This window comes from Pelmatolapia mariae, linkage group LG7 (genome assembly GCF_036321145.2).
Source record: "Pelmatolapia mariae isolate MD_Pm_ZW linkage group LG7, Pm_UMD_F_2, whole genome shotgun sequence".
Classification (NCBI taxonomy): Eukaryota; Metazoa; Chordata; class Actinopteri; order Cichliformes; family Cichlidae; genus Pelmatolapia; species Pelmatolapia mariae.
In genome coordinates, this window is record NC_086233.1 from 43704263 (window position 1) to 43721096 (window position 16834).

General features: G+C 41.1%; 1 protein-coding gene across 1 annotated transcript in view; it reads right to left on the minus strand.

The window, feature by feature from the left end:
* Positions 1–848: 848 nt before the first annotated feature.
* ptpn9a (protein tyrosine phosphatase non-receptor type 9a) overlaps positions 849–16834 on the minus strand; it is a 30106-nt gene continuing 14120 nt past the window's right edge. Inside the window, exons 3-13 of the mRNA XM_063479225.1 lie at positions 11621–11710; positions 10268–10392; positions 9763–9868; positions 8947–9057; positions 7961–8277; positions 7374–7461; positions 7042–7111; positions 4906–4984; positions 4661–4811; positions 4221–4428; positions 849–3227 (exon numbers count right to left, since the gene is read on the minus strand). Coding sequence (XP_063335295.1) covers positions 3037–3227; positions 4221–4428; positions 4661–4811; positions 4906–4984; positions 7042–7111; positions 7374–7461; positions 7961–8277; positions 8947–9057; positions 9763–9868; positions 10268–10392; positions 11621–11710 — 1536 coding nt within the window. The 3' untranslated portion in view covers positions 849–3036. The remainder of the gene's footprint in view (positions 3228–4220; positions 4429–4660; positions 4812–4905; positions 4985–7041; positions 7112–7373; positions 7462–7960; positions 8278–8946; positions 9058–9762; positions 9869–10267; positions 10393–11620; positions 11711–16834) is intronic.

The window sequence follows — 16834 nt, forward strand, 5'->3', positions numbered from 1 at the left end:
GATGTTGGTGCTAGATGGGCTGGTCCCAGTATTTTAGAAACTGTGGAATTTTCTCCATACACATACTAGCAAAGTAACTTTATGAGCTTCTACAATAATGCATTCAGATACTTGACTTGCTTTTTTTAAAAAAAAAAAATTAAGAGTGCTTTTTGAAGCTTCTGATAAATTACAACTGAACTTAAATATCAGTTTGCTCAAGCTTGTGCGATTTGTTGCTTACAATGTAGAGGTCTCAAACTCTTATCAAATGATAAATTTGGTATCAGAGGGTTATACGATTGATTTATTACAGCAAAATGCAGCTGGTGGTTAGAGGCTCATCACTCTCTACAAATATGAAACCAGAGAAGTTGGGTAGTGATGAAAAAAAAAAAATATCCCCAGAGCTTACAGGTGGATGCAGGCATGGTGAAGAGGTTGAAACAACTTAAGCAGACCAAGAGATTGGAAGGGTTTTTGGTGTGAATTGAGGAGAGTGAGGCATACTGGTGTGCACGATGCAATGCAGGTTGAGTTTTCTGCTTAAACTAGCCTGCAGGTTGTGCTCCAGTTAATGTACAGCAAGAACTTTTTTCCTCAAGAAGCTGAGCGCAGTGAAGGGGAACCAAGGCAATAAAGTTGCAGGCCTTATGGGTTTGACAACAGCCACATACCATTAAATCTGCTCTGTTGTGCAGCTTTCAAATCATTATTGAAATCAGAAAAACTGATTCATGCGCACGATGTAAGAGACATCTTTTATTCCTAGCTTTACTTTTATAATTGTCATGTTTTCATTTATGTCATTGCATTAAGTACAAGGCTGAAGCTGTGCTTGTCGACATGATACCATATTCAGTGAAGAACAGTAAAAGTGCAGCTTTGAAAGCCAAGAAACACACCGCCTGTACAAAGACACAGGTTGGCATAGGTTTTTTTATTTAATACAGTATAACTTTAATCACTAGTCATACGAATGATAAACAGGTTATAACAGAACAAATATAAAATTAATGTAGATAATTGTATAATCCTAGCTAATCGTATGAAAACAGCTGTTGAATAATAGAAAAATAAAATAGCGCACATTTTTGTGTTCATCATTGAAAGGAAAAGTCTACAAAAAAAAAAAAAAAAAAAAAAAAAAAAAGTACACACAAGGATGGCAGACAGAAAAAAAACAAAAAAAACAAAACAAACCAAACTTCACTACAAGCAAATTCAATATGAATTCTGTAGCAAAGAACACCCCCCCCCTTCCCTGCCCCAACGCATAAACATAACAGTTTTTGTACATGTACTCAATAATAATAATGATGGCAAGATACTGGGACCAAATGAAAGCACAGATTACATCCACAGTCTGGAGAACTGAAAGCAACAATAATAATGAAAATTATACTTAAGTTTCTGATGCTCACATGGCCCAGAAGGACTTCATAAGATGTAGGCACAGATTTGTGCTTGGTTCAACTATTCTACCGTCGCCGTCTGGTTTTCCCAGTAAAAATCAGCTCGGTTTGTCCCAGTAAAGCACTATGCAGATTTGTATTCATTTTACAGTAAATGGTTTATATTTAAGCATCACTAAATTTACAATAACAATCAAGTTATCCCAGCATCACGTGTAGAGCAAAAGAATTAAGTTTTTCCTCCTCCAATCCCGTTGCCATAACGACCAATCTCAGAGCATGTTGGGAATAGTTATTTCAAAGTGCTAAGACATGTTTTTGTTTTTTTTAAAGAAAAAAAGTATTGCACTACTCATGAGGTCTTAACTGATGTACAGATGCATGCTTAAATGGCATAGTAACTGCAGCATGGGCTGCTCTAAGCAAGTGTGTGAAGATGCATGTGGGGGGCTTAGGAATACATTCCTACAATAATGAAAGCTCAATGGCCCACCTCACTATAAGCGAAGGGGGGGGGAAGGCACGCTCATGGACTGAAATGAATAATGCCATTTGGGATTTGAGAGGATTCATTTTGGATGTGCTTTACTTATTTGGGCTGGAGGAGAATACATTGATGGAATGAAACTGCTTCTATCCTGACTGTGGTTTCACTTCGTGTTTGGTATGACACTCCTGAGACTATGCAAAAGTAGCTCGTACCATCCATTGCTGTTTTCACCAACAACGTCCGCAGCCAAATCGGTCATTAGTCGGTCTTTAGCCTGCCGGCTCCCAATTAGAAAGTCAGTGAAAAAGCACAATCAGTTTTCCCACTGCATTTACCTAAAGCACGCTCTGCATGCCTAAACCGAAGTTCCAGTGGTATAAGCACCCCCCCCCCTCCTGAGGTCTACACGTGAGAAAGGACAGTGGTGGAAAAATATCCCAATCTGACTCTCCCAAAGCTCAAACATTTATCACGACACACTGTTACTCAACATAGACACGCTTCCAAAGTGAACAGCCATGGTAATGGTTCAAGCAATTTTACCCCAAAAATGACAACAACGTCAAGATCTCATTTCCCAACCGCACTGAGAACAATTTGTCCAAGAACACATGAAACAAGATAGCAGCCACAGTTCCGTCTCATCCGAGGTGGCATTTATTATGGCAAAGAAACACTTATGAAACACTACAGCAGCAGTTAAGGAAAATGAAAGAGCAGTTTTTTGGACTGTGTCCATGTTAAAAGGTTCAATGGAATAAACTATTTTTGGGAAAAAAGAAAAAAAAGAAAAGAAAAAAAGATGATCTTGGACCCAATCTCATGCATGCAACACCACTGTGCTGTGCTGAGCAGTTTCTCCACAATGACGTGCATTTTTGGAGACATGTTCAGCAAATAAACAAAAACGTCACATTGCCAGAAATGTCATCATTAAAAACACTATGTCAACAATCAAGCCTTTCATCATCACAGTCTTGGTCTGCCAAAAAACTATGGCCTAGTTTTTATTTTTATCTTTTGTAAAGACAGCATCTGTGAGGAAGTTTCTTTTCCTGGGCTAACTGGTCACAAAACATGGCTTGGGGCTAACAGACTTGACTGCAGGAATCACAGGGCTCATGGACTGGTTTGGAAGGTCATGGCTGAAGCTCACTGATTGGCTGGGATGAGGCCCTGTCTTTGGGCGTGCTCCAAAATGGCATTGTAGCAGAAGTAGTACTGGTCTGGGGTTTGAATGCTGAAGGCCCTCTGTGTTCTCATGCGGTGTACTGTCTGGCACACGTTAAGTGAGCCTACGTCCTGTAGCTGGGACAGACAGATGTCCAGGGCACAGAAGGTACCTGCCGACAACAGCGGGTTAGTGGCAACACTTTAAGATTACAGACACTGAAACGCTATCATGTTGGTTAAAAGCCTTATTCTCATACAGTCTGATAAACATACTCATTCAGGAAAAAAAAAAAGAATATTCAGGTTACTCTTTGCAGGATGTTGCTGTACCAAAAACCTCCTTGTGATTCTTTTGGCTGCTAGCAGATTGCTGCAGCGACCCACAGTCTGCATCATCATGCAAACTTCTCTGAAAATACTTAGCAACTGCTTGCTCAGTGGTAAGAAATTTTGAAGCCATGCAACGCAAACTAGAAACAGAAGGTTTCCCATCAGAGTAAAAGTTGTGGCTTAGTACTGGAGTCAACACCTTTCAAAAGGCATGACTTTTATTTTGGAGACAAACCCTCTCTGTATGAGTATTTGCAGACAGGTAGGCATCTTCTGTGCAAACCAGGACCAACCGCAACAATCTGCTAGTTACCAAAGTAAGGAGAATTTTTGGTGCAGTACTCGCTGTGTGGCTAGTTCACATACTAACAGCCAGCAACCAGTCTCCAACCACTCAGGGAATATAGATTTTGTTTGCGCAACCTGTGGTTGGTGATGGGTTGCTAAGACTGTGTGACTGAGGCCTTTAAGCACAAGCACACCCATCATGTTGGTCACTTTACATGCATCTATTCATGCAAGCCATGAAGGCGCAGGCACCTGCTACAGTATTCTCACCACTAAAACAATCTTGCATCTTTTCAAACGAAAAGATGCAAGATTGTTGCTCCATCTAGCTCTGTATAATCTGTGAACGTGAGCTTCTGGATGACTAGATCATTAAAATAGTGGTAAAAACTGACAGGAACAACACTTGTGTTCAACCCAGCTGCAGCGACAGCAGACATGTCAGTTTGACATCAACTTTGCTGTTGGGTGCAGTTTGTGAGGCACTGCACGGTGGGTATAAAACGGCCCGAAGCCCTAGAAGGTTTTTAATCCCTGGATCTCACCTGTTCTCCCAATCCCTGCACTACAGTGGACCACCATTGGCGGTCCCAGCGGGTGGCCTGTCCACTGAGATCCCAGAGCCTTGACCATTTTTCTCTGTTGTCTCTTCACAGCTCCCAGGAAGTCAATCAGAGTCACTGCTGAGGTGGGGACGCCATAGTCGGGCCAGCTGAGGTACTGGAAATGACTCACTTGTCTCTGTTCACATGTCTGAATACACAAATAAAATTTTACAGGTTATATGCTTTATGATAGAAAATATGTACGACAGAAAATGCATTCTGCTTGTTGAAAACCGTTCAACTGAACCAGGGAGTGGAGTACTTTGAACATTTTGGGGAATGCAAAGAACATGAGGATATCAATCCCACTCTGTTACTGGTGCTTTTCAGGCAATGCCAGATTTTTTGGCCGCAACATTAAGCAAAATGTTTTTTCTCACCTCAGTGTTGTGCAGTTCAAGAGTGGTGTGGTTGTAGTGGCTATGGCGGTCCACCCTCTGGTTCACTACTGCTATGTGGCCATAGACCTCCTGTCCACCTTCCTCCAGAGGCCAGTACTGCCCACACTTTCTCCGACTGCCTTCGTCGGTCCTGCGACAGAGGGTCAGGACGTATTTGACAAAATTAACACCGATTCAACTTCTAAAAATCAAAACAGATACTTGTAGTTCATCAACTCCATTACCTGGTTGTCATGACAATAACAAGGACATTTTGTTCCCAAACCATCCTCCAGAAATCACCGTAGGTCCTGTCTAGTGGTCCTGCACAATACAAACACCAAAGTCGAAGCAAATCAAAATTACAGTGAGTAAAAATAAATAAAATTAAAATCTGATCCCAGCGTAATGAGTCATACTCATTTAACTGCATGGAGTAGCTCCTTAATGAGATACATTAACCCACAATAAAGACAAACATTCAGCTCATTATGTACGACTGCCAAATAATTTTGGTCTTAGCAGTAGTTTCTGAATCACTGAATTACAGCAGTGACATGCCATCGGAAATCAGGATGACATGATCATTTCTGAAAATAAACAGATTAATTCAGGTTATTCCAAAGAACTGGTCTTCATACAGTCAGCAACTGTTACTCCCAGAAGTGAGCAAAGGTTTTCCCAGCATTCTCAGAGGTGACGGCGTATTTATGGACACAAGCTTAAGTAAAATACCACAGATGTCTTCAGGTGCACGGTCATTAGTGTTACTGTTCTTCCCACTGATCTTACAAATGTTCCTAGAAGCCTAGGGATTCCTGTAGTGAAGTAAGAAATGTTGCACTGCAAGTAAAGTTTTGTGCAAGGTTGGGTGGTGAGTGCGTTTTAGTACATGTTGCAAAACCATCAGAAACTGTGGTCGTATCAGTGCATGAGTGATTATTCTCACTCCCGCCTGTTCCAATACAATTCTACCCGAACTACAGTGTTAAAAAGAAATTAAAGGAACACACTGAAAACACATGAGATCTTAATGTGGAAAAAAACACTCTGTACTGTGTTAGGAATGAAAGGATGCCACATCATTGGCTGGAAATGATAATCAATCTACAAAGGGCTGAATTCTAAGAAACCCTGGAAAAAACAAACAAACAAAGGAAAAAAGTGATACAGTTTCATTGCAGCACCTCAAAAGAGTACTCAGTAGTTTGTATGGCCTCCATGTGATTCTATGCATGCCTGATGACATCAGGGACTCACCACCAAACCAGTCACGGTGAACAATATTACAGGCAGCACAACATTCTCCCAATCTTCTCCACACCCTTTCATGTTTGTCACATGTGTTCAGGGTGAACATGCTTTGATCTGTAAAAAGCACGGGGTGTGATGGACCTGCCAATTCTGGTATTCTGTGGTAAATGCCAATCGGGTTCCACGGTGCTAGGCACCTGTCAGGCTCTTATATCGCCCTCATGATGTCTGTTTCTGATTGTTTGGTCAGTCGTGTTCACACCAGTGGCCTATGTGAGGTCATTTTTTAATCACGAAGGGGCAGATACCAGTTCTGATGGGTTAAAGGCCTTCTTCAGCCCTGTCCAGCTCTCCTAGAGTATCTAGCCGTCTCCTGGAATCATCTCCGTGCTATTGAGACTGTGCTGGGGGACACAAACCTTCTGGCAATGGCACACATTGATGTGGAATCCTGGAGGAGCGGGACTACCTGCGCAACCTCTGTAGGGTTCAGGTATCACCTCATGTTACCAGTAGTGACACTGACATAATGCTTTGAGCAGTGTACATACATCCTAGTAACATTTTTCTCCTTGTATTTTTAAGTGTTTATATAAAACCTTACTCCAGAAGAGTTCAAACTTGAGTTAAACTTTACATCGTCTACAGTGTTAGCATGGCTGCAATCTAAATCAAATGACATGGACACTAAACACCCAAATTAGTTCTGCATAAATTCAACAGTGACCCATTCTAGGTAGACCTACATTTAATCAGAAATCTGCAGTAACTTTCTTATTGTAGAGTAATTAGAAATACACCTTTGAAAGTATTAACTTCTGTTATTATAATATTTATTTTATTGGGCAACAAACTGTCCACCTCAGCTTACTGCCATTGTCCACTTATATGCTTCAGTTACATTTATTACTATTTATGACACAGCAGTGGTAGTAACAGTGCCCATTTAGGCTGATGAGCAAATGTCCTCATTTAAAAAGGTTCCCTTGTGGTCACATACTTATTTGGCTGTAGGTTCCACTTAACATTACTGATGATCTCAGTTTAGCTCATTAACAGGACTGCAGTGTTATGCCACTGGCATAACACTGCAAAACAGTCCTTTTAAATAAATTAACTTGTCATACCTTGAGTACCAATGTAGGCATTCTTCTGTTTGTAGCCGTCCATGAAACTCGCATTGATGTAGTCTGATCTCTGTGAGAGCAACAAAACTCGGTCACAAAAGGTCAACAGAATGCCAAACAAATCACGTCAGTTCAATTGTTGGAGCATTAGAGACTTTAGAGGAGAAAATCCAACAGTTTGGTTACACATTTGCTTTATAAGCTAGGTGGTAGGTGTCCAGCTGAGCACTGGGAGTGCAGAAGCCAGTTAGAAGTTTTAAGCTTGACAGCTAAGAGTGACCATGAATGGAACTGATCAAATGAAATGCACATTTTTTAAAAACAGCATTTACCTCATTCTTTCTGGGTTTCAAACGAACTCTCGTCTGATCAAGGCACAACACGTCACCGTAGCGATTCTTCTCCTGATTGTAGGCTGCTCTGTAGACAAAACAAAGGTTTACTGCTGCCGCCTTTTGCGGCTTACAATTACAATAACAGTCGACACACACTGAACTAAAGTTTTGGTTTTCTGGCCATGTGCTACTTAGTTACATGTGACATTGAAGTGAGGTCTATAATTTATAGAAGACTTGAAGAATTTATAGAAAACTAGAGGCCAAGTATGCAAAGTGAGGAAAAAGATGCAGTCACCAAGCACAGCTATACATTCCACTTTATAAATGCCAATAAGGAACAAAACAAAACGTTCTGAAAATATTAGAAAGGTCATCTATTGAAGTCGGGGTTAAAGGACATGCTGTGGAATAGATTACATTACAATGCTACTAATTTTTGTCCTTCCCAGAATGCACGCTGCACCTACAGCATAAAAAGATTACAGGTATTAATAAACTAATCTTTCTGGCAGCTCTGCTCAGCCAGACAGAATCAGATTTTAAAGTGAGCACTGAATGTGCGCCTGCTGCTCTAAACTCACTGTGCACAGTGGAAGGTTCCGGGTGGTGCTTCTTTGCGTAGCTCCTCATACTCCTGATGGATGCCCGAGCGCTGTAGCCTGCCGAGGTGCGTCAACAGCTCCTGCGGGCGCATGGACTCTGGTCCGGGGACGTGAATGGAGGCATCTTCAAAGGGGATGCCCACCAATTCATCCACAGGGTCTATTCTGCCATTCTGGCCCGCCAGTAGCTGCTGGTTCCAGCTGTACGCGTCCAGAGGCAGCAGGCCACCAAGGTGCTGAGGGAGACAGTCTCTGGGGAGGTGCTGGCGCAGCTCGGCCATTTTTACCATTTGAACCTGGAGTTAGGAGAGACGTGGACTGAGATGGATTTGTTTTAACCCCCAAAGAAAACTGCATGAAAGGTCAAAGGCACTCTGCCCGTGAGTTTAACCTGTTAGCACTACCATATCTTGAAGGCAGACTACAATAACTGGATCTCATATAGGGTTTTGTGCAGTTTACATAAATTTGAAAAAACTGCAGTCTTTCTACAGCTGGCATGCAAATAATTGTGTCATCTCACTCAGTTAGGAACCTGCCTATGTAAAATTGACTTCATGATATGGAACCAATAAAAAAAATAAATGCAACAGGATACCATTTGTTTTAAGCCTGCTTTATCTTAAATATCAGTTTTTTCTCCTACTCTTGGCATAAAAATAAATACATCCCGTGCACAGTGGCTCTTAAGAAATCAATGCTAATAAAATAATGACTGGTAATAATGTAGGAGGTATCCTGACTCCAGTGATTCAACATCTCAGGCATGTGTGAGGCAGCAGGATAAGCAGTTAAAGAATCTCATAATCACATGCACAGTTGGTACACTGAATCACTCACTGCCTGCCATTTGAGGAGAAAAAAAAAAAAAAAAAAAAAGAGAAGTTTTTGCCCTTCCCTTTCTTAATAAATTATCATAAAAATGAAGCTGAAGAGCTACTTTGAGAAGTAGTCAAAACATTTACCCTCTCCCTCAGTTTCTCCTTGAGAAGCAGGCTGAGCAGATTGTAGGGCACTCGAAACCACACCGGGGCACCTACGATCAGCACCTTCTTCAGCCTGGCAGGGAACGCCCCCTGGTGGACAAAGATGGTAAATTACAGTAAAGCAAATTCTTTGTTTAGAACTCACATTTTAAATTTTATCCTTATTATATTTATTAATGTATTGTAAATTAAGGGGCAACCTCTCCTGTGTTTAGAGTGTAAACACAGGAGATAGTGCCAAGTTTATCTTATGGTACTTGTGCATCTAGGTATTAAGTACACAGTATGTGTACTGTATGTGACTGAGGACGACAGCTGCTCCAGAGAGATCAATATGTGGGCACAGAATACATCCCGCTGCTGCTGATGTGACCACATAATAGTCTGTGTTATTGACTCCAGCGGACATACTGCTACATGTTTAAAGTGTAACTCACTTAAATGCAGGCAACTGTAAACATAAGTACCACTGCCACTGCATATGGATTAAGTAATACTTTAAAGGCTATCAACTCACACAGTGAGCCACTCATTTGCCTTTTTGGACATTTACTTAAATCCTGGAAGACAAAACATTTATAAATAAATCAGATTACTACTTTCTAAGATGGAAATAAATGTGCAGTTAGCCGTTACTCTAGCCCTGGAAAGGAATGAAGACTTTCAGCTCCTTTAGATCAATGAAAGTACTGTTTACATCTGGTCCTGTGAATAATCCGAGCATGTGCATCTCATTTTTTGGAGAAACTTAATGTTTACAGCACCTATTCACTATACTGCACTGAAATCCCAAACCTTGAGCAAGTTGAGAATCTTCTTGCTGAGGTCCAGCTCAAAGTTTGTGTAGTTGGAGCCTGCCATGTCATAGATGAACACTAAGCCATTCCTCTGAGTCTCGAAGCTGTGACACAAAAACAAAAAGGAAAAAAAAAAAAAATCGGGTTTTTGATATCTTCATTAGGTCATTTAACTACTACCCTGTGCTGTCAAGTGGAACTTATTCCCCACACGGCAGATAAACGTCATTTTGGGGAATTTTAAAGACTTAAACAAGTTCCAGTAAGACTGTCTTTTCATGCACAAAATTTGATTCATAGGATTCCTTCAAAGAAAAGAAAGTTTCACTGAAATAAAGCGAGTGATGTGTTTAGTAAGATGTTTAAAGGCTACAATGCCACACTATGCAGAATTTCAAGGAAAAACAAATACCCAGTACTTTACCCAACACTCTCACCAAAAATTCAAAACAAAATGTGACCGTTTTGTTGCAGCTTCATTCACTGAAATCCACGTTCCTCACCTTTCCACAGCCCGATCCAGGAGGTAGAAGAGGGCCTGAAGCACCACATGGTTGCCTGTCTTGTTGGGGTGATGCAGTTTGGCTGTGTACAAGGCGATGGAGGCCCCTGACGGGTCTCGTACACTCTGAAAATACACAAGCACACAATACTGGCAGGTTATCATTCAGCAGAGCAAAAGCAGTTTGTCACAATTTTCCAGGCAACTGCTGCCCCCCCCGTACTGAATTGGGGATTGTTTATTAGTACTGAGTTCATTCTGTATTGTTTATTGTGGAGTTATGAGCAAGGCGGCAGAAAATAAGCAAGATGGACACGCACACATAGAAATACCAGCCTTATTCTGAATATCTTTATATCTAGCATTCAAGTTTCTCAAATGCATGAATTATGATGCCATTCTTAGAAACTGTGTGGTTTCTGAAGGAGTTTACTAGAGCTAAGTGTGACAACAACACCCAAACAGAAGTGCAAAAATGAAGAATGGAAAAAGAAAAATGACCACAGGGGGGCACTGGTTCACATGCTGGCTGCTGGCAGGCTGCCAGCTCAGAGAAAGGGCTGTCAACAGTTCAACAGAATGAACAATTGTTGTCATTACTGATGCCGCAGGTCTTGGATCTCTTCATTTTCTTCCTGGGGTAGAGACAGAATGCATTTTCTGAGCCAAAGCTGAACTGTGCTGAGAATGGGGGTGCCCGGGGAACCGAGGCTCTTCACTCGAGTGGAGCTGGTGACCAGAGATCCTCCGGAAAAAGCTCCTTTGTAAGTAAATAAGCCTGTATTCTCTGGCACGAGGGCTAAAAATACACCAGACAGGATGTGAAGCCCGCTGCCGAGGCTGGAGAACTCCGACGTCAGGCGAGAGGATGTGCAGCATCAATGCCACTGTGGCACGTCAGCGGGGAAGGAAAAAAGGGAAATGCGGGGAAATGGGAATGTGTGTGCGCGTGTGATTGCATGTGTGTGCGGTGGAAGTCGGCATCTTTGACGGTCACAATTTGGCTGACAAAAGGCCAGATTTATCTCGCACAGGAAACACACTTGGAACGTCAACAAATAGCCTGCACCCCAAAAAGCACATCAGGATGAGGGCTTAGTTTTTGAACATTCAATCTAAGGAATGAAGTAAAGTCATTGTTATTGTTGTTAACGCAGCAGCATTAGAAACCTGATGAAAAGACACACACATACACACTAAACGTCACTGGAATCACTGGGATGAGGTACGTTGTAGAAATTGACTAAACATATACATGCACAATATTAATACACAACATTTCCATGTGGGCACGTTACAGATTACACCTTGAATGAATCTAAAAATGTGGAGGATATTTCAGGAACGCACTTACCAACACAGTGAACTTTCCACTGAGCAGCTCGGACCGCAGAGGCTCCTCCTGAGGCTGAAGTCTGACAATTCCTTCTTTAAGACGCGTTTCCTGAAGAAAACAGATCACAGCAGGTGAAGGCAAGCTGTGGGGCAGCTCTAACAGGCCGTCACTTTGAGGTGAATTCCTTTCTGAACAATAGTGAATCACCTGCCTGGCTTTCCTGCCGGGAGGATTCCTCTCTGCTAGCCCCCCCTTCCACTTTCTGTGGAAAGTCTTAAACTTCAGCTTAGGCGTGTCTTTTCAATTATAGTTGATCTTACAGACTTATTGTGAACAATATTAAACTAGAGATACTTTGGCCAAATTAAAAAGCCTCCTTTAGTTTTAAATGAAGCTTTTCTACAGATTGACGGGAACTGCTGCAGCTCACCGATTTCTCTGCAACCCTTTTATTCCTTTTAAGACTGTAAGCACTCGGGTCTTAATGGTAACGGATGTACAGATTCAGACTTCACTAGACTGCCATTACTCCATGAAATACGTCAGAAGGAAACTGTAGAGTTACATATTAGAACACTCCCTTTCCACAAAAAGCATTCTTGGTTAAACCGTACAGCTTTCCTGAAGTGCTTACTTGCCACTCTAAAGATGATTGAAGATTTATTTATTTATAATTATTTATATAGCACCAACAACAACAGTTGCTTCATGGGCTTTATACTTTAAGGTAAACACTTTAATTATACAGAGAAAATCCCAATAATCAGACAAACCCCTATGAGCAAGCACTTGGCAACAGTGGGAAGGATATACTCCCTTTTAACAGAAGAAACCTCCAACAGAGAGACTCAGAGAGGGGCGGCCATCTGCCATGACTTGATCCAGCTCCAACTATATAATTTATCAAAAGGGAAAGTTTTAAAGCCTAATCTTAAAAGTAGAGAGAGTCTCTTCCCCAAATGGGTCTGAAATCTGCAGGCTCTGCATCCCAGTCTACTTTTAAATATTCCAGGGACCACAAGTAAACCTGCAGGGTGAGAATGAAGTGCTCTATCGGGTTGATATGGTGCTACGATGTCTTTAAGATAAGATGGAGCCTGATTATTCAAAACCCTGCATGTGAGAAGGGTTTTTTTAGTTTTGTTTTTTTAAATTTCAATGAGCCATTGAAGAGAAGCTAATATGGGAGAAATATGCTCTCTCTGCTCCCTGTCAGTGCTCCCACTACAGCATTTTGGATCAAATGAAGGCTTTTTAGGACATCCTGATAAAATGAATTATAATAGTTAAAGTCCTGCTTAAAACTGGCAGTATAGTATACTCACATGTCCACATACAATAACTATAGCTGCCAATGTTTCTTTCTGAACATTGCCCTTAGAAATAAAGTAACAGCTGCTCCAATAATTATGAAACACTACACATGGCTAATATGCACCATCGAGCCTTGCTCTCAAAAACTGACATAGAAGTAACACTGTAAAGCTGGATTTAAGAAATAAGTGCGTAAAGTCCTAAAAACATGTTTAGCGCCATCTTCTGTCAGTATCGAACGTGACGTCATGTGGTTGGTTGGGTCTAATAGACTTGGCTAACATAAACTAATGTTAGCCAACTAGTGGCAGCATTAAGAAAATAATGACACAAACTAAAAATCAGCCTAAGGGGGATCACTTTAGTTCTGTTACTGGCTAAAACAATGATTGGCTGTTCGGATAGCTGTTAGTCGTAATGTTAGTGTTTTTAAAATGAGGACTGTGTGGAGGAGAGCCTTCTCTGTGGTTTCACGATTTTTTCATGATATTTTATCAAGGAAGTGGAGTAATCTGAGATGCTCTGATATTCTGAATGAATCCCGTCACACGTCTTGACAAAACTGATGCTCACCAGCCTCCTTAATGTAACACTTGGCTAGCTTATCTGAAGCTGGTCTACTTGTGGTTAAATAGCTTTTAGTAAAAATTGATACGCATGTTTCTTTAAGAGAATATCGTACCAGTTTTGCACTCCGTCATATAACAATCTGTGGCCTCAGACCGTAAACACAGGGGGTGATCTGCGAGGTGATTTTTTTAAACCGGATACTTGCAAGATGCTACATTTTCTATGACCCACAACTATTAAAGTTTATAGATAGTAGCCCTGACAGCAAAAAGACTTCGGAAAATTTGTCGTGTCCCCATAATTAAACCCCTGCTCATAACCCCCTGCATACTGCAATGCATTTCCTGTTTATTATTTAACATCACAGGGAAAAACATGTTTTTGTGCATTTTAAAACCTCACAGTAGCATCTCAATGTAAAATAGGAAATGAACAAGTGGCAAATTGATCCTTGAGGTTTATCGTTTGCCACATTTGCAGCACTAAACCAGGTTAGATTCTTCATTTTATGGCAACACTTAAAGCCGACCTCTCATTTCTCTAACCCTCCAAACAAACAGCGCACTGGAAACTTTCCCTCCAAGCCCCCTCCCTTCCCCCATTCTCCTAACGAATGACTTGTCCCCAGCCTCGTCCTGGTGCTGACGCAGCATTAAGCTGTGTTAAATGAGCTGCAGCGTGGTAGGGGAGACTAATCCTTCTTAAAGTCACACCGAAGGCGGTCATGAGCGAGCCAGCTACTCACTGGTGAAAGCTACCTTGATGACTGAGATGACTTTACAAGAAAAGGACGGTGCCACAACTACAATCATGAAGAAGTTAGAATTTGTGCGTAACTTGGCTGGCAACTTTTTGTTTGTCGATTTGATAAATGCCATTCTGCATGTTCATATTTGGAGTAGTATTGACATTTAGAGGGTAAAAAACCCCCAAAAACAAAACCATTAACCACTGCTAGTTATTACTGGCTAAGAGGGGGGGGGTCCTGGTTATGCCATTCTCTAGATGCTATTTTCAGATCATTAAGTAAATAATAAGACCTGCAGTAGGACCTGATGCCCTGAAAGTTTCACCTTTATCAGTTTCTGGCTTGATAGTCATTTCACCAGATGTTCTTTCTGTGACACGTAGTGTCAGGTGAGTCCTCAGATTCACCTAATCCTTTTCTCATTTTGACTCACTCTTTGGTGATCTCTCGATATCCCCGCACCAGAAGATTATACAGCCAGCATGCTACAGATATACAGTATGTTTTTAAACTTTTTTCACTGCATTTCTCCCCAGGGAGGTTGCTAAGAGCACAACAAGCAAACAGGAAGCAAAAAAGGAGAAGATCAGCCATGTCTATTTGACATGAATAGCTGTCATTTGCCTTTTATGCTTCAAAAAGGCTCCAAAATACAAAAGACAAGATCACCCCCACCCCACCCCCACAAAGTAAACTTAAAAAAGTCACGTGCCATCTAGTTCACTTGACCTCTAACACAAAGTAGTTACATCCAGCACTATTTTTGTGTTAACATGGTTTAGCATGTACGCCCAACATGTGAAACTTCATGTTCCTCCTTTAGACAGACTTCATAACCTCAGCTGACCAAACCAAAAACTATTTTGATTCGCAACAAGCTTTCTGGAAAGCTTGAAAAGCCTGAATACCGCTTCTTGAAATATCCCCCGATGTAAAATTAAAAAAAATTAATAAAATAAGTGCGTGAGTTGGTGTGTGTGTGTGTGTGTGTGTGTGTGTGTGTGTGTGTGTGTGTGTGTCAGGCCCCGAGGTTTCTGATGCATCTGCTCAGGCCATCTCTTGCTTGGCAACAGCCTCTGAGGAAATATGCTCAATGAAAAGGGGCCTTGTGCTGCCATTTCTGGGCACAGTGAAGACACCCCACACTCATCAACCAAGAGGGATGCTTGTTGTCAACTGCAGCAGATTTTATAAAAACTACACAGAAACCCAGAATATAGCACTAAGTGTACATTTTCTTTGGAACAAGTCAGTAAACTGTAGTTATATGTCAGAAGCAACGTGTTACAGATTCATAACAGTCTGCTGCTCTCAGTTAGAAATCTAAATTTAGAGCAGCTAATAACTGGAAACCATCTTTTCACCAAAACAACTGCAATAAGCTTGAGATGAGTCAGGGCTTCAATTTTTTTTCCTCCTTTAAAGGAGCTAAACCTAACGCAGGGGGCTTGTTTGGTTGCAGTTTGACCCTGGCTGATGGAGGCGCAGCGTCACATATCACATCATTGTCACTAAGGTGTTCTTTCACCTGCTTGTGACCTTAAGCAAAGCAGAGGAGCAGCCTTATAAAAACAGCACCCATCTGCACAGCCCACAGTGACAACACTAATCCAATCTCTGCCTTTAGCTGATCTCACCATTATACCATAAGGATGTGTGCCGGCCTCCCCTTTTCAAATGTGGGATAAATTAGTTTCAGGATTTTTTCTTTATTTTTTTTTTTTAAATATACCTACACTTTGAGATTTTGGAGTAGTCAAAGTGCGAATTAAAACTTGCCAACCACTTAAATTGTGTTTAGTTTGCCCAGCGTTTTCAGTTGAGTTCAATAGATTGAAAACTATTTTGTTCTAAACCTGAATCTGAAATTTATTTATAAAATTTCAGGTGAGATCTGGGGAAGTTTTTTTGTTTTGGTTTTTAATATTGCTGGGAGGGAGAGAAAAAGGGGAAAAAAAAAAACCCCCACTTATACTGAATGTTATCTATTGCGTTTAGGTGTTTCGAGCTCTAGCCACTCCCGTGTGTGTGACACAGCAAACCCAGGTGAAATGAAAGATAACATTGTTCTAGACTTGGTTATGTAAATGAAATCAAAACCTTGCCAGGACAAAGCCAAGAACAGCCTTGTATCAATGCACCCGTTTAACAAGCTTAAACATACATGGCAGGTATGTTTTACACAACCGTAGCACTGTTGATACTGAACTGTTCTGAATTGCATGTAGGACCTGTTTAAATACTATGTACTAAAAAAAAAAACCCCCAAAAAAACAAAAAACAAACAAACAAAAAAAAAAAAACCCCAAAACTTCCAGCTTCATATTCAGTGTATCCTCAGATTTAATGGGGACTTGTAAACTTAGCTGTAGGCTGAAATTACAGTAGACTCCCCTCTTTAACTGAAGGTGATGAATCCACAGCAGCAGAGGGAGGACAGAGGAAAGGGCTGATAATGACTGATGTGAGTTTTTCATTGTATTCTTATGTCAGCATTATCATTTTATTATTTAAATTTTTTTTAAAAAAAGTGTTCCACTGGGATGTTACAGACTTTAAACTGTAGCTCTGTGGCGATGAAACTGTATTCCAATTCTGTA